At 42.8% G+C, this 24,529-nt stretch overlaps 1 protein-coding gene across 4 annotated transcripts in view; it reads right to left on the reverse strand.

Annotated features, from left to right (window-relative positions):
• Positions 1–542: 542 nt before the first annotated feature.
• The window catches only part of LOC142664081 (prominin-1-A-like), a 100,477-nt gene continuing 76,490 nt past the window's right edge, over positions 543–24,529 (reverse strand). For all 4 annotated transcript variants that reach the window (XM_075843013.1, XM_075843011.1, XM_075843012.1 and 1 more), the window contains 16 exons: positions 24,404–24,467; positions 23,258–23,417; positions 22,147–22,299; positions 21,285–21,408; positions 20,874–20,950; positions 15,083–15,167; positions 14,029–14,175; positions 13,139–13,204; positions 11,197–11,289; positions 10,917–10,970; positions 9,570–9,650; positions 8,806–8,874; positions 8,578–8,667; positions 6,753–6,865; positions 5,991–6,014; positions 543–1,684 (listed from right to left, as the gene is read on the reverse strand). In XM_075843013.1, the coding sequence (XP_075699128.1) occupies positions 1,633–1,684; positions 5,991–6,014; positions 6,753–6,865; positions 8,578–8,667; positions 8,806–8,874; positions 9,570–9,650; positions 10,917–10,970; positions 11,197–11,289; positions 13,139–13,204; positions 14,029–14,175; positions 15,083–15,167; positions 20,874–20,950; positions 21,285–21,408; positions 22,147–22,299; positions 23,258–23,417; positions 24,404–24,467 (1,452 nt within the window). In that variant the 3' untranslated portion in view covers positions 543–1,632. The remainder of the gene's footprint in view (positions 1,685–5,990; positions 6,015–6,752; positions 6,866–8,577; positions 8,668–8,805; positions 8,875–9,569; positions 9,651–10,916; positions 10,971–11,196; positions 11,290–13,138; positions 13,205–14,028; positions 14,176–15,082; positions 15,168–20,873; positions 20,951–21,284; positions 21,409–22,146; positions 22,300–23,257; positions 23,418–24,403; positions 24,468–24,529) is intronic.

The following is a 24,529-nucleotide window of genomic DNA, read 5'->3' on the forward strand; positions in this document are numbered from 1 at the left end:
TGAATGAAGATATGGCTCTTCATCATGTGACCAGCCCCCCCCCCCCCCTGTATTCTATGTATAAGCAGTAGTACATAGAATACAGCGGGGTTGGTCACATGACGAAGAGTTGTATCGTCAAAGAGGACTGTGTCACTAGACTTCCAGCCCCTGGCAGAGCTTTCCCTTATAAACATCTCCGTATTTTGAGATGTTTTTGAGTTTGGTTCGGTCTTCCAGCCAATTATACGCAGCGGCACTGCAGATCTGGACCATCTGTAGCATTGTAGGTTGTGTGGTTTCGGTTTAAATGGCCCAGGAAAGACCATTGTACGATAAATATATCAAACTGAAGCCATTGCAATATTAAATTATACAATTTTGGCTGCCTAAAGCCACCACTAGGGGGAGCACACTGCATACCGTTTATACATTGAACTCAATAATAATACAGTATACACTAAACTCCCTCTTGTGGAGACTGCAAGAAGCAAGACCTTTTTATTTAGTCAATGCAGGGATATGGAGCTCTGGCTGAAACAAAAGTGTATAAACCAATTAAAAGGCGCAACTTTTTAAGCCTGAGGAGGCGGTACACCAAAAATAGAATTCTTGTGTCATGCACCGCCCCCACAGGTCGTGCACAAAGCATAGGGCATTATCAGTTTTGGCTGGTGTGTCCCTTTAAGGTTTTTTTGCTCGGAATTCAGGTCTACGGTATTTTAGGCTTCGTTCACATCTGCACTAGTTTCAGTTTCCATCACCATGGATTTCAATGGTGACGGATCCGCTCCCAATGGTTTCCGTCGACTACGCTATTAATTTGGTCAAAATGACGGAACCCTTGCACAACGGAGACAAACGGAAACATTGGCACCGGATCAGTCAGCATTGAAATCCAGGATGATGGAAACGGAAACCTTTGGTTCCTGTTGTGTAAGTCAGGGTCACGTTCCGACGGAATGGGACCCTGGCACAGATGTGAACGACACAGATTGGTACGGTTATCTGAAGACATACAAATTTATTTTGCCCAGAAAGGCTGACATTTTATGACCTAAATTAATAGATAAAACTAAGGTGCTGTTACAAATACACGTCACACACTGAGTGAGGGAGAAGGACACATATAATGGCGGGACACACGGTTTGCAAACGATGAGCTTTATCCAGACCACATTTGCAAATAAACTTAAAATCATGTTCTAAAAAAAATAATGATCTCATTTCAAAAGCAAAATAGAGAAAAAATACTTTACATCTCGGTATAAAAATCAGAACTCACAGGTCACAGTCGCTGCCTGATCCTCCGTCAGCAGAATCTACTTTCATTGGCGGCTCGTACAGCTCTGCGCTCTATTCTGTACATCTATAAAACACACAACAAACCAGGGGGAACCCTCCACCCCACAAAGAAATCACTTTTTTTTTTTTTCACGTTTTTGGGTTCATCTCACCCACAATACAATTCATCACATCCAGTGTATCAAAGTAATAGGATTGGAAAATAAATACAATTTCATCAATAAATACGTCCTCTCAAGAAGAAAAACACAAAAAGTCTCCAGGAGGGCAACACCATCATGGAGGCCGGGCGCCATATTGGATAGTGCCGTGTAATGTCCTCTGCGGTTCATCACTGTTGGTGGCTCTTCACGATTTTGCAGTAACTCGAGGGATTAGGAACTGCTGGGATGTGGACGTCCTGCAAGGAGGAATACACGATTGTAATTATTCATGTAATCTCTTCTAATAAAATGACGTTTCCGGTAGCCATAACAAGAGAAGTTTGCCTTGGCTTTTATAAGACAAAAAAGTCCAGTCCTAATCTTAAAAAGGAGAACTCCAAGCAAAACGGTTATGCCTAATGCAGGGCCTGAGGGGGCGGAGCATGACACAGGAATTGTCTTTGTGTTATGCCTAGTGCAGGGCCTGAGGTGTTCATGCCCCACCCCCTCAGGCCCTGCACTAGGCATAACCCAGTGTCAGTCATCGTGACATGTCAGAAATTTTGATTGGTCGGGGTCCGAGCATTGAGACCCCCATAGATCACGGAAATGAAGCGGCAGGAGCATTCGGGTGAGTCAATGCTTCATTGTTTCTGATGGTCTTTCCTCGGAGCAGTGTACGGCCCAATAGAAAGTATCGGAGTCCGTATACCGCTAGCTTGGCTTTCCGATGAAAGCGGATCAGAAGCGAAGGTACATTGTGCCACTAATTTGCAGTTTTTTAAAAAAAAAAAACCTTTGTCTTTCATACTGGAGACTAAATGTACGTTTGCAGCTTGTCCGCACCCATTTTTCTCCCGCGTTTTCTTTGAGTAGACAGATATCGCAAATTTTGGTGCAAATCTTAGAGGAAACTTTTTAAATAAAAAAAAGTTAGAAACTGAATCATAAATGCAGGCCGTGGCGTCCTGAAGGACCTGCCCATCTAAATTTTAGATAGATATTTAGGCAACTTCCGAGCAGCATTGGTGGGGATTGGGCACATTACAGAGCGCCAGTTATTTTTTGGGAGGGGATTAATATGGACCCAGCTCACAGACCCCCCACTCAAGCCTATATGGGCACATCATAAGATTCTGTGGCTATGCCATTAGTGTCCGAGATGGAAATACCCCTTTAAGTGCTCCAAACATTAATCACGAGGAGTCCAGAGATCACGTCTTGAGACATAAGTGATCGCTGCATTCTCTGCCAGGCCGGGGCGAAACTGCTGGCTCCAAATAATCTAATTATAATACAAGACAGGGGATTTCAGGCTGAAACAGGTTTGTCAGTGTACCAAACAGTGGAATTTCCCTTGTGGCTCCTACCGTCCTCTATGGTAACTCATCCTGCCTCCTAGTGGTGGTAATGAGTGTCTGCAGGAGGGAAAATTATATATATATATATATATATATACACACACACACACACACGCGCGCACACACACACGCTCTGATAGTGTGTTATGCAGCGTTAGACGGCTATTTTTATTGCATGTATGTGAAGAGAAAAACAGCCAATCCCAGCACAATTATGATTTTTTTTTATTTGAGTAGAATTGAGCTTAGATTCATATTCAGGGGGAGAGTGGAGGGTATGGAGACTGCCAGGATTGGCACTGCACGGCGGCCATAGCCTTTAAATGGGTTGTTTGATGTGGACTATCCCTTTTCATTATTAGGCTGGATTCACACGAGCAGATTACGTCCATGGCGTTGTACAGAGGAGTGCATGACGCTGATTAATCAGCATCATACACTCCTCTCCATTCATTTACACTGCACTAGCGATATAGTTATATCACTATGTGCAGCCTCATACACAAGCCCTAACATTACTACAGTGTCCTGATAATGAATACACATGACCATCCAGCCTGGACGTCATGTGTTCTCAGAATCCTGATACTTCTGACTCTTTTCTCTGAGATTCCGGCAAGTGAAACCAAATCTCGTTTAGCTCCGTAATCTCGCGAGATTTGGTTTCACTTGCCGGAATCTCAGAATCCTGACACTTCTGAATCTTTTTTTGTGAGATTCCGGCAAGTGAAACCAAATCTCGCGAGATTACGGAGCTAAACGAGATTTGGTTTCACTTGCCGGAATCTCAGAGAAAAGAGTCAGAAGTGTCAGGATTCTGAGTACACATGACGTCCAGGCTGGATGGTCATGTGTATTCATTATCAGGACACTGTAGTAATGTTAGGGCTTGTGTATGAGGCTGCACATAGTGATATAACTATATCGCTAGTGCAGTGTAAATGAATGGAGAGGAGTGCATGATGCTGATTGGTCAGCGTCATACACTCCTCTGTACAACGCCCACTTGGTCGAAAGTAAAAGTACGCCCACTTGGGCATTAAGAAAGCTCATTAGCATAAACCAAAATCACTCCTAACGTTGTGAAAATAGATCGTTTTTTTAAATAAAAAGCATTACGGTCACCTAAATTACAGCGCCGATCTCCTTATATAGGAGATAGGGCACTTATAATGTGGTGACAGAGACTCTTTAAGTTACACCTCTGTCCAGAGATGCGCTGCTGTAATCTGCAAAGGAACCAGGCAGCAAGTGTTCGATGCCCCTGCAGCACTCCTACAGGAGACATGAAGCAGTGCACTGTTACAGGTCAAGATAATGAGTAACAGATTCCGACCACCAGGTCAGCGGTTTTTCTATAGGGTTGCTGATGCTCATATCTATTAAACAAACTTGTAGAGGTCTTAAATTTGAAAGGAGCCCATCCTGAAACATTCATATTCAGTGATTGGGTGCCGTAGTGTCAACGTCTCTGGGGAATATAACATAATTACTACAGAATAGTTCATGTAGATCTAAGAAACACAGTCAAAAAATAAATCAGCTTCGCAAGTAAAATTACTTTCATCTCTTTATTTTTTCCTAGAAACGACTCCATTCTAGTCCATGGGTTGTGTCTGGTATTGCAGATAATCTCTATTAAAGTGAATAGGGCTAGGCTGCAATAACGAACACAACCCATGGACAAGATAAGCGTTGTTCCTGGGGGAGGGGGGAGACTTTTTTTTTTTTTTTAAATCCTGGACAACCCCTTTAAATATTTAGAATCCAGTCACTTAGATCTAACCAAAGAAAAACTGATAAATGCTGCAAAGTCAGAAAGGTCATCAGCTTATGATCGGCGCAGGTCAGACACCCAGATCCCAAACCGTTCAGCTGCCTCCGTGCACCGGATGTTTTGAACAGTATGAAGTAGTTGGAGCCGGAAGCAGATGGCCCCAACTACTGCATAGCGGCAGCTCTGCTCCTATTCACTTGAATACTGCAGCTCGGCCGCTATTCCATGACCGGAGCCATCTGCTTCAGGTATGGACGTCCAGTGCCCGGAGGCAACCGGTGAAGCTGATCAGCACGGGGTCCGGGTGTCGGACCCACACCAATCATATACTGATGACCTATCCGATGGATAGGTCATCAGTTGTCCGATCGTGGAAAACACCTTTAAAGCCTTTGGCAGGTGAGAGCCTGCTGGGATTTGTAGTTTAATGGTATGTTCACACGGCCTATTTACGGACGTAAGTCGGGCGTTTTAACCCCCGAATTACGTCCGAAATTACGGCTTGAAAGCGTTGACAAACATCTGCCCATTGAAAGCAATGGGATGACGTTTGTCTGTTCACACGAGTTGTATATTTACGCGTCGCTGTCAAAAAACGGCGCGTAAATAGACGCCCGCGCCAAAGAAGTGTCATGTCACTTCTTCAGACATAAATGGAGCAGTTTTCCATGGACTCCATGGAAAACCAGCTCCAGTTACGTCCGTAATGGACGCGGCGTTCAAGCGCCTGCACATGCCGTTACGGCAGAAATGACGGGGCTGTTTTCTCCTGGAAACAGCCCAGTAATTTCGGCCGTTACGGACGCTGCCGTGTGAATATACCCTTACAGCAGCTGGAGTGCCAAAGGTTGCTAACCCCTGCAATGCCGTATTGGAGAACTGTGTGCAGATCGCCCTCTAGTGGTGTGATGGAAAATAGCATCTTCTGCAACCACTCACACTTTAAAGGGTAACTAAACTTTCCAAAAACTTTAGACATGTCACAGTGGCATGTCAGAAGTTTTGATCGGTGGGAGTCTGAGCGCCAAGACCTCCACTGATAGCTAAAACAAAAATCGGCAGAAGCGCTGACCGGCTTTCTCGGAAAGCGGAGCAAGTACTAGTGTACGGGCTCAATAGAAAGTCTATGAGCCTGTACACCGCTCGCTGGGCTTTCTAAGAAAAGCCAATAAGAAACTAAGCGGCTCAGTGTTCACCTGAGCGTTTCTGCTGCTTCGTTTTTGCGACAGGTGGGGGTCTCAGTCCTCAGACTATGACGTCTCAGAAATTCGACAGTTTAGATGCCCAATATTTTTTTCCCCCAACTACATGATCGTCAGAAAATTACACAGTGAAATCTGGAGCGTTCTGTGTCAATTTCAACACGTCCCCAAATAAGATGAACCTTATAGATCAGATATACTATTATATACACGTAGCACTTACATCTCCATGTGATTATTGGGATCTCTGTAGAAACAAGACAAAAATATTAACAGAAGTTAAAACAGAAATAATAAATATTACAATAAGCAGCAAAAAAAAAAAAAAAAAACGAAATAAAAATGTCCTGAACATATATCACTGCCTATATCCACGTGAGAGGAGAGCGCTCTGCTGACAGCTGTCACCCCCAACCCCCATAGACACCCTGAAAGTCACTTCAATATAGGGGAGAGGTACCTTGGGCACCGCTTATTCCCCACGAAAAGAAACGGACATTTTAATCTTCAAACAATTTACCCAACGGGAGACGTCGACTGACTGTTTGTTCCCATACACATGAGATTATCAACACTTATGTGGCAGGATCCACATATTTCTGCAGGGGTGGACTTAAAATCATCTGGGCCGCATGGCAATAAAGTCCACCTAATGCTTTGTGCCCTTGGGCAGTGCCCAATTGCCAAAACTTTTGTGCGGCGTCTCAGAAATAGCTGGTTAGAATATTAGGTATCAGCTGTGTCAGCACCTATGGAAGTTGTTGCCACAGCGCCACTCTTGTTCATGGGCTATTTCAGGTATTGCAGCTCATCCCTGTTCAAGCGATCGAGGGTGAGCTGCAATACCAGACACATCCAATGGATAGAAGTGGCGCTATTTATACAATAGGTTCACAGGTAAAAGGAATGGAATTAAAATAGCAGCAACCAATAAATAAAACCCACAAACCCAGAACCTCGATGGACAATCGGTATGATCACCTACTCGTAGATATCAGAGGTTTTCATCCTCCTGTAGTGTTTTGCCAATTTCACTGCCAGGATAATGCTGGGAATGAAGAAAATCGTGCACCAGCCCAGGCTGAACCAGAATGCATTCTGGGAAAAAAAAAACAACAATGATTGATTATCACTGCAGAAAACTTTTTGCCACGTTCACCCCTGCCTAGCATGGGGACATAGAAATGAATTAACCCCTTACTGTAAGACCCATCTAGTCTAGCACTCTTTTCCCCAAACATGCACTGGCACCCAGCAACAGAACTTGAAGTCTCCTCACATGGGGCAGAGGGGCATTTTGCACCCCTAGTTACTACCCGCTCACTCCCAAAAGGTTAAATATACCAGAGCAACTCAAAAAATATTTAATCTATACAATTAAAGCCTAAGGGCCAATGGACACAGCCACATTATGGATTTGTGTTGTGCAGACCCGGAATGTGGCAAACTTAAATACGTCCATACCAAGGCTCGGTGTTTCACTGATCTTATACAGCGGTTTTTTTGCATACGGAATAGACAAGAAAAATAAATCGTGGGATGTACCATCTCATGCCGTATATGGGTAAGTTCACACGTAGTGCAAATACTGTGGATTTTCCACAACGAATTCTGTTGCGTAAAATCCGCCGCATAATACAGTAGCAGCAGAGTGGATGAACAAATCTCATCCAGACACTGCGTAAATAAGGAGCGGAAATAACGTTTAGAAATTGGCCTGTGCTGCGTTTTTTATTCCCTAGCATGTCACTTGTATTTGCGTAATTGCTTCTTTTCTGCTGTGGATTTTCGCCATTGGAATCAATGGGGAGGTAAAACCCGCAACAAATAGCAGATGTTGCTATTTTTGCAGCGGAAAGAAAGAACTAAAAAAATCGCAACTCTAAAAAAACAAAAACAACTTCTACTTACTCAGAATTCGGTGTTTCTTCGCTCAGGCCGGCCTCCTCGGGTGACGTTTCATCCCATGCGACCACTGCAGCAGTCACATGGGATAAAACTTCATCCCAGGAGGCCAGTCTGCAGGAAGCCAGGGGGCAAGTATCAATTTTTTTATTTTTTATTTAAACGTGCAGTTTTCCGCAGCAGGCATTCCGGCCGAAGAACCGCACCACAATTTGGTGCGGTTTTCTGGCTGGAACTCCCTACGGCCACCTGGGCAGATACGCTGTGTACCCGCCCTGTGTGAACATAGCCTATTAGAGGTTTTGTCCAGTAGAAGCACTACAGCCATACACAGGCACCATACGGCGGCACAGGGACTACATACAACTCTAATACAAACCCATAAAGACTCCATGTACAGCTTTGCAGTGTGTATGAAGCCTTAAAGGGGGTCGCCTCAAAGACCCTTTCAAATAGAAGTTCTCTAACCCTCAGCGGTCAGCTATCGCTGGGGGTAGCCACATCTGGCCATACATTTTGCCTAGAGCATCCCACAGCCGATATGCCAGCAACTCTAAAGAATGGCCAGGATCTGCCGGAGAGGGACCTGCTCTTACTAAGCAGCTCTACATTCTAGCTCCTGTAGGGGGCTCTCAAGTGCGGGACAGCCCTATATAAAGTCTATGACCTCATAGGACATACGGAAAAAGGATATCGTCGCAAGAGAACTGCTTTAAGATGCTCATACACTGGTCATTTCACCCCTGATCCAACCAAGATTGCGATATTTTATAATATAGAGGCTCTGGTTGTTAAAGGGGCAGACACTGCAGATTTGCAGCGATCAGGATGATTTTCCTTGTAGAAGGATTCATCGGGATGTAAATATTTATACACATTTAAGTATTTGTTTGAAGTTTTCTTACCAAAGAGTCCACAAGATACTGACAGGCAATGACCTCGGCAGATTTCAAAGCGGTGGCTAGAGGTCCACACCGAGCTAAATTTTGAGTCAGCTAATAAAATAAGAACACAAGTGTATATGATGAATCAGGTTGATACAGGATTTATTAAATAAATGGCTACAATTTTATTTATTTTTTTCAAACATTTTTTCAACAAGTTTTGGAAAAAACTAATTACTCGCCACTCACCATATTTTTTGTCCAAACAATGTATGACTCAAAATATCCCAATATTTTATTTAGATAGTTTCTGGTCTCCTAAATTTACAAAAGAAGAAACGAATTGAATGCATAAATTATATTCAGTCATCATGTATACAGCAGAGACGTTACAGCAGAGACTTTACAGCAGAGACTTTACAGCAGCGACGTTACAGCAGAGACTTTACAGCAGAGACTTTACAGCAGAGACTTTACAGCAGAGACTTTACAGCAGAGACTTTACAGCAGAGACTTTACAGCAGAGACTTTACAGCAGAGACTTTACAGCAGCACACGGGCCATATGGTTTCGGATTATAAACCCATAGGTACATTGTATCGGTCAATTGCCATTTAAGCAATACAATTGCACAGTGGTCTACAGTAGATGTAGAACTACAACTCCTAGCATGCAGTGACGGTTAGATGGGGTTGTCTTTTCACAGACATCCCTATTTAATGTGAGCCGTCCATCTCCTGAGACCCCTCGCACACCGCTGATTTTGCTAGGGGAAGATTCAGCTGTATATCGGGCCCCAGGGGAATATGTAGCAATACATGGGGCCATTCGGATGGGTGGCCGACCATGTAATAGATGGACAGCTTTAGTCTGCCAGAGCGAGAACCGCTTGTCAGAGGGGTCCTGAGACCCCCCTCCCATATATAGGAATTGCTCATAATATTTTAGCCAAACACCCTCAAACTGCAGCAGTGTGTATATTAATCCTGCAGTTTTCATATTACAGAACTTACATTCTTCACGATGCCAACCACTTGGGTGTCCACAAATAGCTGAGCTGCATCAATGACTTTAATGGTGTCATTTAAGGACGTCTGTATTCAAAGAGAGTAAAAAATATATTACGTGAGTCTACACCTTAACATTGACCTATGAGTAATATATTTCCTTTATGTGGTTGTAACAACCTTTTATTGCAGTTTTTGGTCATCTGCAGTACCACTTTTCACCACTACTGAAGGTAAAGACTTTCCATAGATACCAATGCAACACGACTGGATTTTCCACGACCGATTAGCACCCATGCTGGACCTGGTTTCATGGATCACTCAAGTCTATTGAGTCTATAGAGGGATCCGGGAAAACGGGCAAAAAGTAGTACGTGTCCTATTTCTTCCCAGTCCATTAAAAAAACGGCTGTGTGAATAGCTCCATTGATATGCATTGATTGTAGTAATGCAGCCATGTGACAGCGGTTAAAAAAATAAATTAAAAAAAAGCAGTCACTTGGCCGATTATCCCTGTTGTTTGAATAAGACCTTAGGAATTCTCCTTCAGGCCCCATTCACACGAGCGTGTCCAATTTGCGTCCGCACAAAAACAGGCCATTTTTCATCCTTATGGCTGTCCGTGTTGCGTCAGTGTGGTTTCCGTGTGTCATCCGATTTGCTCATCCACGTTTCCCCGCTACAAGCTCCTCCTGGATGTCGCCTGCGTGTGGTCAGTTTTTTTTCCTGCACCCATAGACTTTTGCGGACCAGACATGCCCATTAAAACGAACAAGAATAGGATAGGTGGTGAGTGTTTCGCAACATACACACGCTCCGTGAACAAAACAAGGCTGTGTGTATAGCCCCATTGAATTGCATGGGTCAGTGTGCGGTTAGTTATTAAAACGGAGGAGAAACACGCTCGTGTGAATAAGGCCTCAGTGTGTATTTTACATAAATGTTATAATAATATAGTAATGATTGACTGGCCCACAATATCTAAGATTGGCGTCTTTTACGGTAGAGTGATTTGCGACAAAATGATTTTAAAAAAGCGCACGTCTTAATAAATCTGGCTTACTTTGCACTCTGTCGGAAAAACAGATATACGGCAGCCATGAACAGGTGTAGATTTGCGCCAAAATTTGTGCCTTTTCACTTCTGTGGCCTAAACGACGTATTCTTGGACACGTCCACTTTTCAAACTTGGTGAGTGACGAAAAAAGTCCCAATTCTTACCGCGTGACTTGTTTTGGGTGCAGTTCACCCCAACGGTTTGAATAAAATACTTAGTAAATGTGGGCCATTAAGTTTTCGTCATTCGTATCAAGCATTTATCCCGCTAGGTATCAAACTGAAACTTGAACTTACCGGTATCTGTGCTGCTTTTGCTTGTAAATTGACAATACTTATATTAATACTTTTCTGGAAGAAAAAAAAAAAAAAAAAAGTTTAGGAAATATCGTATGGTATGTCTAGTAGTCACTCCGATCCTATGAAATCATGGCAATAGGTGGCTGTATTATCATCAATTAGATCATATGCACTATATACAAGCAGCACACCCATCAGGTATACATGACAGTCACATAGATGTACAGATAAATACAGAATAGATCATCCAGCCCTTCAAACCGTAAAATAGACTTACAATTTGTGGGACCATTATGGTGTCGATTGAATTTTGGACGTTCCGTAAAGCGTCGGCCTCATTCTTGAAATCATTCTCATATGTCGCATTTTTCTGTTGAGGAAGAATAAATCAGACGCGTAGTAAAACTACTACTCCCAGCAGAGCGAAGACTACGCGGATATAATAACCATAGGCAGCCATTATAGCGATAAATGGAAGGGGAAGGATTTCCTGGGCTAGACCGCACAACTCTACCCCTCCCTGCCCGCCATCATCCGGACATTCAGTTCCTTATTAGCACTGGACTCTAAGGACTTGTACTTCAATGGATGCGGAACTGGAGTATGGTCAGCGGTAGCAGATGAGGTAGTCATCTCTTCTCCAGCAACCTCTCCCTCCTTGTTCATAAGGCGCGAGGAGGGAGGAATAGGGTAAAATATGAACAGCAGAGCATTTTAGAATTTTATTTTGCCTGCATTTATGTATTTTTCATAGACTGGAGGTTAAAAGGGCTTCCAGGATTAGGCAAAAACTGCTTTACTTTTGTCCTGGGGTTGGGTCAGGATTTCAGTTCATCCCCATTTGAGTGGATAGGGCTGTGCTGCAATACCTGACAAAGCCTATGGACAAGAGTGGCAGTGTTTTCTTAATTTAAGAAAAAAAAAAAGTAGTCCCGTTTTCTAGAACTTGGAGTAACCCATTGATGGGTATTTTAGCTTACCTTCAAACGGACTGTGCAGGCGTTTACCCACTGGATACTACAGAACCCAAACATCCTCAGTGTCATAGGAATCTAGTAATTACAATGCCTAAAATGTGCACCTACAGGCCTATAGTGTTAGTAGAATATACTATGGGGGTCTTACTCCCAAAGTGTCTTATACGGCACTTAAAAGGGGTTCATCATTTTTCCCATAAACAGCGCCACTCTTGTTTATGGGCTGTGTCAGGTATTACAGCATTCAAGTGAATTGAGCTGAGCTGCAATACCTGACACAACGAATGGACAAGAGTGGCATTGGTTTTTTGTTTTTTTTTGGGGGTGGGGCAGTTTAACGTTCTCCATTTTACTTAAATAAAAACATAACATACATGCCATCATAAAGTCCATTTACTAACTTTTTAGTTCTATCCGTTTTTGTTTTTTTTAGGGTGCTGTTGCCTATTGCAATCATAGTCAGGCAGTGCACAATTATAATGCATTGATTTATGGGTCAATACAAGGACTGGCTGCATTCTTCTAGAGCAGTGGTGGTCAATCCGCTTCAGTATTGGGGTCTCAGATGCAGCCCAAGGGGAAGACATTTATATACATATAGAGCTCATATACATATGTTTGATTTGCAGCATTTAAACCCTGTAGTATTATTATAATTATTTTATTATTATTATGCCATCGTGCATGTGTGTTGGCCTGTGCAGAACATGAGCCATGCCAACCACGGCACATTTAGAGCCCACAACATCTACAGTGCCCTCTTAAAAATGGCCACCAGGGTTTTGCTGCCCCTTAGAGAACCCAGAACATTGTAAGGCCCCATGCACACGTCCGTAGATTTTTGGATAAAATGCTTACATATTCATTTATATCGGGCACAGACACCTTCCCATATATTTACGGGTGCGTGTCCGGGCCGTAGAAACGAGCTGCAAAAAAAAAAAAAAAAAAAGGACGTGTCCTATTTTCCGCATTTACGGATGACACTCTGCGGCCAATCCGTGCAGTATTTATAGACTGTAAATACTGCACGGACGTGTGTATGTGGTCTTCGTCACAGATCACTTCTCCAGCGACAGTGGCACCCGGCCACATATAGGCAGCCATCGATTGGTCACCACTGTCCTACATGTTATTGCCCCCCCCCCCCCAAAAAAAGAAGCTGCTTCAGTGTTATATATGTTTGAAGTCTCCGACACCATATAACAGCAATACGCCATCTGCCAGCATTTAATAATTTACCGTAGCCAGGATGTCCAAATCGGCTGCAAATTTTGCGAGATCAGTTTTGGTGTTGCCTTTGGATAGCTGAAATAAGAATAAATGTGTTACTCATATACTGCAAAGACTGTGCTCAACCCAACAAGCAGCCGGCCTGTACTTTGCCCTGCCACAGCTGAACTAGTGGGCGCAACTGCGGATATTAAAAGAATGGTCCCCCACAAAACTAAAAACAGGGGACTCTTCCCTTGACAGGAGGAAAGTTCGTTGCTCTTTTTGGTTCTGCTGAATGGCTGGCCGCGATCACATAGGAGAGGGGTCTATATGGGAGGCAGTTTAATGACACGCTTGCCCCCACTAGTTCAGAATTACTGCAGCACTGTACAGAAGTAAAAACCAAAAAGAGGTTTGCCCGGGTGGTAGGTTCAATTGAATTGCCACCAAAGTCAAATGTCAAAAACATCGGTATATCTCCCATGCATGGAGTTTTTCCACTAATAACATCTAGTCGGGATTGACACTGCTCAGAAGTAGAAGGAGTAGTGGCTCTACGGCCAGACCTCCACTGACCAGACATGGTGGTTACTTTGAGAAAACCCTTTTAGGCTCTGTTCACATCTGTCGGTATTTCCGTTATTCTGTTCTGTCAAAGGAACAGGATAATGAAGATAATGGACTTCTCAGATCCATCAGATAACAGCCAGCAACGGCGCCCGATCAAACCTATTGACTTTAGTGGGTTCCATCAAGTGTCTCGTCATAGTGTCCGGTATTTATGACTGGATCTGCGACAGAGGCTACTAATGGGGCCTCCAACGCAGATGTGAACCGAGCCGTAATCCAACTTGGTAACCATTCATCCGGAGAACATATACGCCGAGCGGTTAGGTCCAGGCCGAGGTTTTTCATACCTGCTGGTTGAAGTTGGAGAAGTCTAAAGCATCTATTCCGGATGTGGATATGTTAGTGACTTTGTCTTTCTGACTCTGGCTCATGAAAGTGATTTTCGATATATTAATATTGGTGTTATCTAGTGTTGAGTTCACGTCACCTGTGTACTGGAAAGAAGGAAGATCAAGTCATTAAAAGGGAATGTGTCGCTAGAAATTTTTTTTTTTTTTTTTTGTTAAACTGTTAGTACATAAATGATTACACATTGTTCTTATTTTTTTAATTTTTTCACAAGTCAGGAAATATTATAAATTAGATTCTAATTTAGAACATTTCCCAGTGCTGGTCACTAGAGGGAGCAATTCTCAAAATTGCAGCATTGGCATGTGGTAAAGCAACCTCATTGCTTTATGCTGCAAAATTGGAGAAGACACACTTGCTCTAGCGTCCTCAAACAATCCCCCCTCCTTTATCCTGGCTAGTGCCAGGAGAAAGGAGGGGGTTGAATGTTCAAACCTCCTACACTGTGTGCGCTGCCATTTTTTGAGCGAATGCACAGTGTAGGAGGATTAGATACAGTGGTAATCACACAGTATAACACGAACATACACAAACATGCTCTTGTGCTTGGGGACCCCATTATCTGCGGCCGCACATGACTGTCGCCTCATAGACTCACATGCAGATTTATAAATGTAGAAAGTAATTGCTGCTTTCTGACCTGGGAAGAAAACGCTCATTTGGCAGCACGCAAACTAATTGGATTTAGAGTCACATTAGATTCTTATGTGCCAATAGGGCAGCAGCTCAGTGGTCAGTACTGTTGCCTTGTAGGACTAGGACCATGGGTTCAATTAAATCCAAGGAAATATCTGCATGGAGTTTGTATGCCCGAGTTTGAGATGGTCCTTCCAAAAAGTCATGAAACATGGGGATATGGGGCTACTCAATGTCCCAAATACAGAGCCAAAGACGACCAGAGCACAGACCGGAAGAGTTGACATGTGGACAACAGAAGGGTCCCCCAAGCCTAGTACTATTAGTAACAATTGCTGGGGATTCAGCTATACTCACCTCACTGATATTGAGATAGTCATCCAGATTGTATACCGAGTTCAGATTTAGTGTATTCCACAGGGAATTATCCTTCTGACAGTCACTGCAAGAGAAGAGCAGAAGAAAAGCTGAGTGGTGACGATCTATACAGGATCAGGGTGCATTACTAGCAGTTCTTTTCCTTATCAGTGACAATACTGGATCTCTACAAAACTGTGGATATCAGGGGTTGTCACCCTTGGGCCATGGGCTTTGTTGCCAAGTAAAGTCTCAAACACATTGTAGTCACTGCTTAGAAAACGGCGCAGCAGCTAAGAGGATATACATGCAGGAGTCTTCATACAGGATTTTCCTAACGTTATTTGTCTTTCATTGAATTTTCCTTTGCAAGATCAATGTTTGCCAACTAAGCCACGTAAAGGATTTCCTCAGAAATGGACATGCAGTCACCACTAGGGGGAGCACACTGCATACAGATTTAGGAGCCTCACACACAAGCGTGTTTGGTCCGTTATATACGGTCTGTACGTCGGCCGCATTTCCCGGACCGAACACACTGCAGGGAGCCGGACTCCTAGTATCATAGTTATCTATGACGCTAGGTGTCCCTGCCTCGCTGCGGGACAACTGTCCCGTACTGTAATCATGTTTTCAGTACGGGACAGTAGTTCCACAGCGAGGCAGTGACACCTAGCGTCATAGATAACTATGATGCTAGGAGCCCGGCTCCCTGCAGTGTGTTCGGTCTGGGAAATACGGTCGACATACGAATCAGATATATCACGGCCCAAACATGCGCATGTGTGGAAGGCCTTATATAGCTCCCATTGAGTTCTTTACTAGCTATCTGCAACTTTATGTAGTTAGCTCCCCCTAGTGGTGGCTACATGCAGGCAGAATTCTATAATTTCTCAATTTAGAAAAACAGAACTCTCCTATAACAGATATTTTATGTCGTTAATCTGAATAATGGAGAAATTTAATAAAGATGTATTAGATTTGGTGGAGCTCTTGGTGAGGAGTGGAGTCTATATTGAGTTTTACTATGGCGCCTGTCAAATGAATCCCCATCACTCTGGAGTTCCTTTTCTCCGTAACAGAATTTGTCCTGGATTCATTCATATGTACAAAAATGATAGATCGGGAGAGATTGCACATACAATGGTTTGATGTACAGAAATCAAAAATGGCTGTGGGCGGAGCCTTTATTTATAGGTTGATGCTTTCACTTAACACACATTAACCAATCAGATGATGCCAAGAATACAATGTGTATGTTCACTTCTATATATGGGAACAAGATTGTTCCTCCTTGAATCTCTTCAAGAACATCTGGAAGTCATTAGTTTGGAATGCCTGATGACGTCATCTTTATCCTATGTTTTCAAATGATGGGGAATGTCATGTTTTAAGAGAATCTTAACCCCTTAAGGACATGGACTAGTTTGCACGTTCAGGACGCAGCCCCATTTTTAAAATCTGACATGTGTCACTTTATGTGGTAATAACTTCGGAATGCTTTTACCTATCCAAGCGATTCAGAGATTGTTTTCTCGTGACACATTGGACAAAAGTTTTGTCGATATATTCAGTATTTTATTGTGAAAAACACCAAAATTTAGCGAAAAACTGCAAAAATGTGCATTTTTCAAAATATTAATCTATCTATCTGCTTGTGACAGATAGTAATACCACATAAAATAAATGCTAATTAACATTTCCCACATGTCTACTTTAGATTGGCATCGTTGTTTGTACGTCATTTTATTTTTCTAGGACGTTACAAGGCTTAGAACTTTAGCAGAAATTTCTCACATTTTCAAGAAAATTTCAAAAGGCTATTTTTACAGGGATGAGTTCAGTTGTGAAGTGGCTTTGAGGGACCCATACAATGCAAACCCCCATAAAACACCCCATTTTAAAAACTGAACCCCTCAAAGTATTCAAAACAGCATTTAGAAAGTTTATAAACCCTTTAGGCGTTGCACAAGAATTACAGCAAAGTAGGGATGAAATGTACAAATTTTTATTTTTTTTTGCAGAAATTCATATTTAATCCTTTTTTTTTCTGTAACAGAAGGTTTACCCAGAAAAACGCAACTCAATATTTATTGCCCGGATTCTGTAGTTTTTAGAATATTACCACACTAGGGCCACATGTGGGATATGACTGAAGCACAGACCTCCGGAGCAAAGGAGCACCTAGAGGATTTTGGGGCCTCCTTTTTATTAGATTATATTTTAGGCACCATGTCAGGTTTAAAGAGGTCTTGTGACGCCAAAACAGTGGAAACACCCCCAAAAAGACACCATTTGGCAAACTACACCCCTCAAGGAATTTATCAAGGGGTATAGTGGGCATTTTGACCCCATTTTTTTTTTTGCTGAATTTAATGGAATGAAGCCGTGAAAATGAAAATCTACATTTTTTCCAATAAAACAAAGAAATTTTCTATTTTTACAACACATAAAGGAGAAAAAGCACCCCAACATTTGAAAAGCAATTTATCCCGATTACGGCAATACCCCATATGTGGTAATAAACTGCTGTTTGGACACACGGCAGGGCTCGGAAAGGAAGGAGAACCATTTGGCTTTTTGAACTCAAGTTTTGCAGCAATGATTTTCAGGTGCATTAGCAAAGCCCCCGAAGGACCAAATCAGTGGAAACCACCCAAGTGTGACCCCATTTGGGAAACTACACCCCTCAAGGAATTTATCGAGAGGTATAGTGAGCATTTTGACCCCACAGGTTTTTTGCTGACTTTAGTGGAATTAGGCCGTGAAAATGAAAATCTACATTTTTTCTAATAAAATGTAGAAGTTTTTAATTTTTACAAGGCATAAAGGAGAAAAAGCACCCCAACATTTGAAAATCAATTTCTCCCAGTTACGGCAATACCCCAGAAGTGGTCATAAACTGCTGCTTGGACACACGGCAGGGGTAATTTAGCTGGAATGGTTTTCGGGTCCCACGTCACATTTGCAAAGTGCCTGCAGGACCAAAACAGTAGGAACCCCCCAAAAGTGACCCTTTTTTGGAAACTACACCTCTTAAAGGAACAGTGTCACCCAAATATTTTTTTTAATATGTTAAAGCTTTATTAAAAACGTTTGGATTAATTTGTGTGTTTGTGTGTTACTTTTTTTTATTTTTACACTTTTTCTTCCCTATGGGGGCTGCCATTTTTTTTTCCATTTCTGTATGTGTCGATTAACGACACATACAGACATGGAATACGGCAGCTCCAGTCCCATAGGGACTGCGACCGGGGCCCGTTCCATCCACTATCGTGTACGCCGCTGTGTGGGAACGGCGCATGCGCCGCTCCCACACAGTTCAATTTGAAATGCGCGCCGTCCGGCGCCATTTTCCTGTGGACCGGAAGTCGCGGCCGGACAGTAAGATTACTACTTCCGGTCGCGGCTTCCGGACTTGTGCACATGGAGCAGCGGCAGCAGACGGAGCGGATGGACCGGAGCAGGTAAGTTATTTCTATGTATGTTCGTGTTTCAGTGTGTTTACTACTGTATGTTAACCTTCTACACTGTGTGTTAGCTCAAAAAATGGCGACACACAGTGTAGGAGGTTAGACCGTTCAAACCCCTCGTTTCTCCTGGCACTAGCCAGGATAAAGGAGGGGGGGATTCTGAGAGATCACTAGAGCAAGGGATTTTTACCCAATTTTGCAGCATAAAGCAATGTGGTTGCTTTACCACATGCAATGCTGCAATTTTGGGAATGGCTCCATCTAGTGACCAGTGCTGGGAAATATTATAAATTAAATCCAATTTATAATATTTCCGGACTCGTGAAAAAAAAAAAAATTAGAACAATGTTTAATCACCTATACACTAACTGTTTAACTAAAAAAAAAACAAACATGGTTTTGCTGGCAACACATTCCCTTTAAGGAATCTAGGGGTATAGGAAGCATTTAGACCCCACTGATGTTTTGCAAAATTTATTGGAATTAGGCCTTAAAAATGAAGATCAGCATGTTTTCCACTAAAAAGTAGAATTTTTTCATTTTCACTAGGGATAAAGAGGAAAAAGCCGCCCAACATTTATAAAGCAATTTCTCCAGAGTACGGCAATACCCCATATGTGGTAGTAAACTGCTGTTGGGACACACGGCAGGGCTCAGAAAGGCAGGAGCGCTATTTGGCATGCAGATTTTGCTGGATTGTTTTTTGGGCACCATGTCGCATTTGCAAAACCCTGAGGTACCAGAGTACAGTGGAAGCCCCCAAGAAGTGACCCCATTTTAGAAACTACACCCCTCATTTAACATTTGCCTGGACATATGACAGAGCTCCGAAGTGAAGAGCACCATGCGTATTTGAGGTCCATTTTGGTGATTTTCACAGCACTGGCTCACAATTGCAGGGCTCTGAGGTCCAATAGCAAAACAAACCCCCAAGTAGTAACCCCTATTTTGGAAACGACGCCCCTTAAGGCATTTTAAAGGGGTGTAGTGAGCATTTTGCCCCCACAGGTGTTTTTCTATTAGAAATTAATGTGCAGCGGATGGTGCAAAGTGAAAATTGCAATTTTCCGCTGATATGCCATTTTAGTGCGCAATATGTTGTGCCACCGAAGACAAATATCTCATAAACTGCCAAGCTGGTTCTCCCGGGTATGGCGATGCCAGATCTGTGGGCGTAAACTTCTGTTTGGGCACACTGTAGGGCTCAGAAGGGAGGGAGCGCCATTTGGCTTTTTGAGTGCAGATTTTGCTTGCTAGTTGTTCTGTTTGGGGTTTTGCTGGTATTTCAGTTTATAATGTGGGGGCAAATGTAATCTGTGCGGAGAACATCAGGGAATAATAAGAGGGTATAATAATGCGGTAAATAAATATTTCAGACATATGTGGCCAGTGTCGCTGTGATAAATGGTGCCTAATCTTATCCGCTTTTGGACACTCTGCACATTCTGTGTCGCCATATTCTGAGAGCCAGAACTTTATTTTTCAGTCAAAAAAGCTGCATAAGGGCTTGTTTTTTGCGGGACGGGTTGTAGTTTTTATTGGTACTATTTTGGGGTACATGCGACTGTGATTCTTGTTTTTTTTTATTTTAAAATATTATTATAGTTTGGGTCGTTACGGACGCGGCGATACCAAATATGTGTACGGTTTTTAACATTTTCATTTTTTTCCAATAATAAAAAGCTTATTATAGGAAAAAAGGCAGTGTTTGTTTTTATTAACTTTAAACTTTTATTTGTACACTTTTTTCAACTTTTTTTTTGTCCACTAGGGGACTTGGTCCTGCACCTCTGATCTTTACTCTAATGCATTGCACTGCCCACGTAGTGCAATGCATTAGAGCTGTCAGTCCTTCACCGATAGCAAGCCCATTGGATCCCATCTGTGGGCGGGGCCTAATAGGCGATCGTACATGGCAGACCAAGATGCCATTATTAGGGCTCCGGTTGCCATGCTTGTAAACACCATAGATGCAGCTCTCGGTTTTGAGGGCTGCATCTAAGGGGTTAATCGGCTGGATTGGAGGCTAGCTCCGGTCCTGACCTTGATGCAGTGATAGCGTTAAGCTATCACTGCTTTAAAACAGTGTCTGCAGACCTGTCTGCCGACACAGTACCCGGTTAATGCTGTGACGTAATAGTCCGTCAGTTTGTGTTAACAGGACAATTCCTGTGACGGACTATTACGTCACATAGCGGGAAGGGGTTAAAAAACACCTCATTGGATATAATGCAGATATTTTGATAACATTTATACAATTTATTTAATTACTCTAACACGCCATATGATTTGTGTGTATGAAGTTGTGTTTTACCTACCTATACAGAGTAGTCAGGTTCAGGTTATTGAGGTCTATATTCAGCTCCTTGCTTAGATTGAAGTTGTCATCAACAATCTGGCCAAAAAAAAAAGTAATAATAATAATAAATATAATATATCTTTAACTCTCGCTATATATATGTAAATCAATGGAATAGGCAGTACTCCAGAACTTGACAGGAGAGGACGACACAAGGACATATTTATGAGCGACTTAGCTTTCAGGTGGATATGCTCTTTAGATGGCATGGCTATTCTTGAACATGATACTATATCTCACGATGAAATCGAAGACGTCACCTGGTCCCAGTGTTATACGATGTATTTTCTGTATTGTATATTCTGAACAACTTTACAAGGACACTCGTCATTCAGGAAACTTTGCCCAGACAGTAGAATATAAGAGTCACCTTATACAGCTGTTGACTGCTCCACGGTTTACAGAAGGATGTGTAGACATTTCCTCCAACAGCAAACAGCACCGCGGTCACCAACATGAGAAGCCAAGCGAAAATGAAGCTGAATCCGGCTCCTCTGCAAGCAAATAAGAGTCACTTCACATAAAGGATAGTCCTAAATAGTATCGGATCTACACTGCCTCCTAGTGTTGGCCGCAGGAACCATGCAGTATAGTGTATTATTCAGTGAATTATTTTCAGGTCTCTTGAGAAAGTACAAACCTCATGAGGCTTACCTTGAATATTAGATAGCAATGTTCAACTTATACGAAGTACATGGTTAATTCAACAATGCAAAAGATATGGCAGCCATATATTACCAGACCCAGGCACCACCGTTGTGGACATCATTCTATCTTTTGGCATGTCATAGAAACGAGCCATCAGTATTAGTGGAGGTCTCGGTGCTAGGACCTCCACCATGGCAACTGTGTGATGCCCAAATCCTCTGCTGCATAGCTTATATTCTGATTAATAGGGGCTTTGCAGCAGAGGCCTTGCGTCTTGTACCGCTACCCCGTCAGAGAGGATGAAATTATAGTGACCCTTTAAAGTAAATCTATCTGCATCCACCACTAGAGGGAGCTCACTGCATATACACTGAACTCAATAATAAAACCATATGCAGTAAGCTCCCCCTAGTGGTGGCTGCAGGTAGCAAGGTTTTATCACTTAGCCCAATGGGGAACATTTACTAAAATTGCGTAAAATATGCTATTAATGTCTGAGTTGGGAAAACCCCTTTAAGACCAAGATTGAACGTTGATAGCTGCATATCGGGAAGTGTCTCAGCACTTGTACTATGTTTACTTACGCCATAAAGAAGTCTCCCGCTGAATTAGATGCACAGTTCCGTTCTGTGGGATCCACGCTCACTTTATGACCACATGGAGCGAAAAGCAAACCGAACAGGTTACATACAACTACCAGGAGAATTATGCAGGAGAGACAGACCCCGACTATCCATCTGTAGGGAACACAAAAGGAAAACTTTGATGTTGTATCGATTATGCTTTCCCACCTAATTTATTCTCGGTCGCCGTCCGAGTTGATGGACTAGATGAACATTAGTGTTTAGATACTTTTTTTTTCAATACAGCCCCTCCTCACGTTTGTTGATCTGCAAGTAAACGATGGGCGTATTGCCGGATATAAAAAAGTAAAAATAATCACTAGTCAGTCATCCTCTTTTGAAAATTGTAAAAAAAAATTCTGTTCAGCGGCTTACCAGATCTCTTTCTGTGAAGCTGGGTGCAGCGGCGTATCTATAGAGGTTGCAGTTGCAACTGGGCCCCAAAGCCTAATGGGCCCCTAATGCCCCTTGCCACCTCCTGTCTGAAGCCGGACCCTGTCCTAGGCCACCATTGGGGGTAGTCTTCATTTTCTGCTAGAAACAATGGTGGCCTGGGACAGGTGCCAGCTTCAGTTATTACATGGCGTGCCTGCACCTATGTCTCCTGACTCATACACTTACAAGCTGGCCGCCACCGCTGCTGTGAGACGGGAAGACTTAGGACACATAGGCGGGCAGCAGATGACAAAAAAGGAAGATACGGAGACATGTCCGCTGAGTGAATTGTAGGTTTAACATGTAAAACAGAAAGATTTTGGATCAGTCATTGAGGAGGGGAGGGGGGGGGGCAGGCTGAACTTTTGTATCCAGGCCCATGGGGATGATTATTTTTTAAGACTGGAGTCCCAAACAAGAAACCTGTAGTTGATGACTGACTGATGTTGGTTCTTAGGTGAGCCAAGAGGGGAATACATACTCCTCAACAATTAAATCCCAAATTGCAGGACAATTATAGCCCCGCCCTCATCTCACCCAGGACCGCTCCTCCCCAAAATAGGCCGAAACAGAAAAACTAATTTGCATAAACCCTTGACTGCTGTTAAGTATACCGAATGACAGATCCACGTCTTACCTGTAATATTCATATTTCTCTACATCCGGTTTATATTTGTTTGCATTGCTGGTTGCCGAATCAAAATAAGAATTCACTTCATTCAGTTTATCCACAATAGAAAAGCTGTTCCTGGCCTCCTGAATTTTCTTTTCTATATTTACCAGCTGATCTTGCACCTCTGCAAAATAAAATGTGATCAGTTAAGGCGTATACAAGTCAACCACAAGGATTACTCCTGATCTCATTCACAACACTGTTACTTATTAACGGAAGAAGGACTGGTCTACGGCAGCCAACCGCTGGATAGATATTTATTTGTCTATTGTATCTCTATTTTGCTGCGACTTTAGGCTTAGTAGCTCCAAATTAGGATTGAAAAATCCTGGTCTAATCTCAGGGATTGTCCAAAATTGCTGACTGCTTCCACTAGTTGCCGAACATGTATTTATATTGCACTCAATAATGGGAGCTGTATAAATATATGTACAATGAGCTGCCCCTAGTGGTGGTGGCAGCATTTTATCATTTAAAAGGGGTTCTCCTGGACTATGCTTAGGAAAGGCCATGAATGTCCGATTGGTGGGGTCCTAACTCTGGGACATACCTCCTTGACATACTTACCAATATTTAAATTCCCAAAATCGGGACATTTAAGCCCCCCAAGGGACACCCTCAAAACTGTAGAAACGCCCACTTTCAGACAAATGTGCATAACCAGATCCCTTTTGTGGTCTCTTAGGATTGTTCCGCCAAAATTGGGACGGTTGTCAGGTATGAGCTTTAGTACCGGACACAGCCAACCATACGGATGAGCCACTGTGCCGGTGTGAACATTGGAGGGGATGCGGCCCTCGCAGGAGCACCATGGCCCTTTGATTGTGCCGATAGACGGGGGGTCTCAAGCTGATCTACCATTGATGGCCTATCCGCAGTCCTCCAGAACCCATTGTGAAGGGAAGCAGGGGATAAAGATATATTATAAAAATATATAGCACAGGGTTTTTGATCTAGTTACAGTAAATAAAACCGTGACAGGGCTATGCCGGCACTGTTGTTTACGTGGGCCACTTTGCTGGCATGGTTGATGGCGGTACTTTGGCTGTCATTATGGGGACTTGTTCTGGCCATTTACAGAACTAGGAGGTTAGATGTTGATTGGCTTACTTTGCACAGAAGTCTTGGTCTGATTGGTTACCATCTGAGGAATGTCATTAAGTGTCTGACGAGCCTGTAGTCAAATTAATATTAAATTAATATTCCAAACACGCAAATGATACATTTACGTACATT

The sequence above is a fragment of the Rhinoderma darwinii genome, chromosome 11 (genome assembly GCF_050947455.1).
Source record: "Rhinoderma darwinii isolate aRhiDar2 chromosome 11, aRhiDar2.hap1, whole genome shotgun sequence".
NCBI lineage: Eukaryota > Metazoa > Chordata > Amphibia > Anura > Rhinodermatidae > Rhinoderma > Rhinoderma darwinii.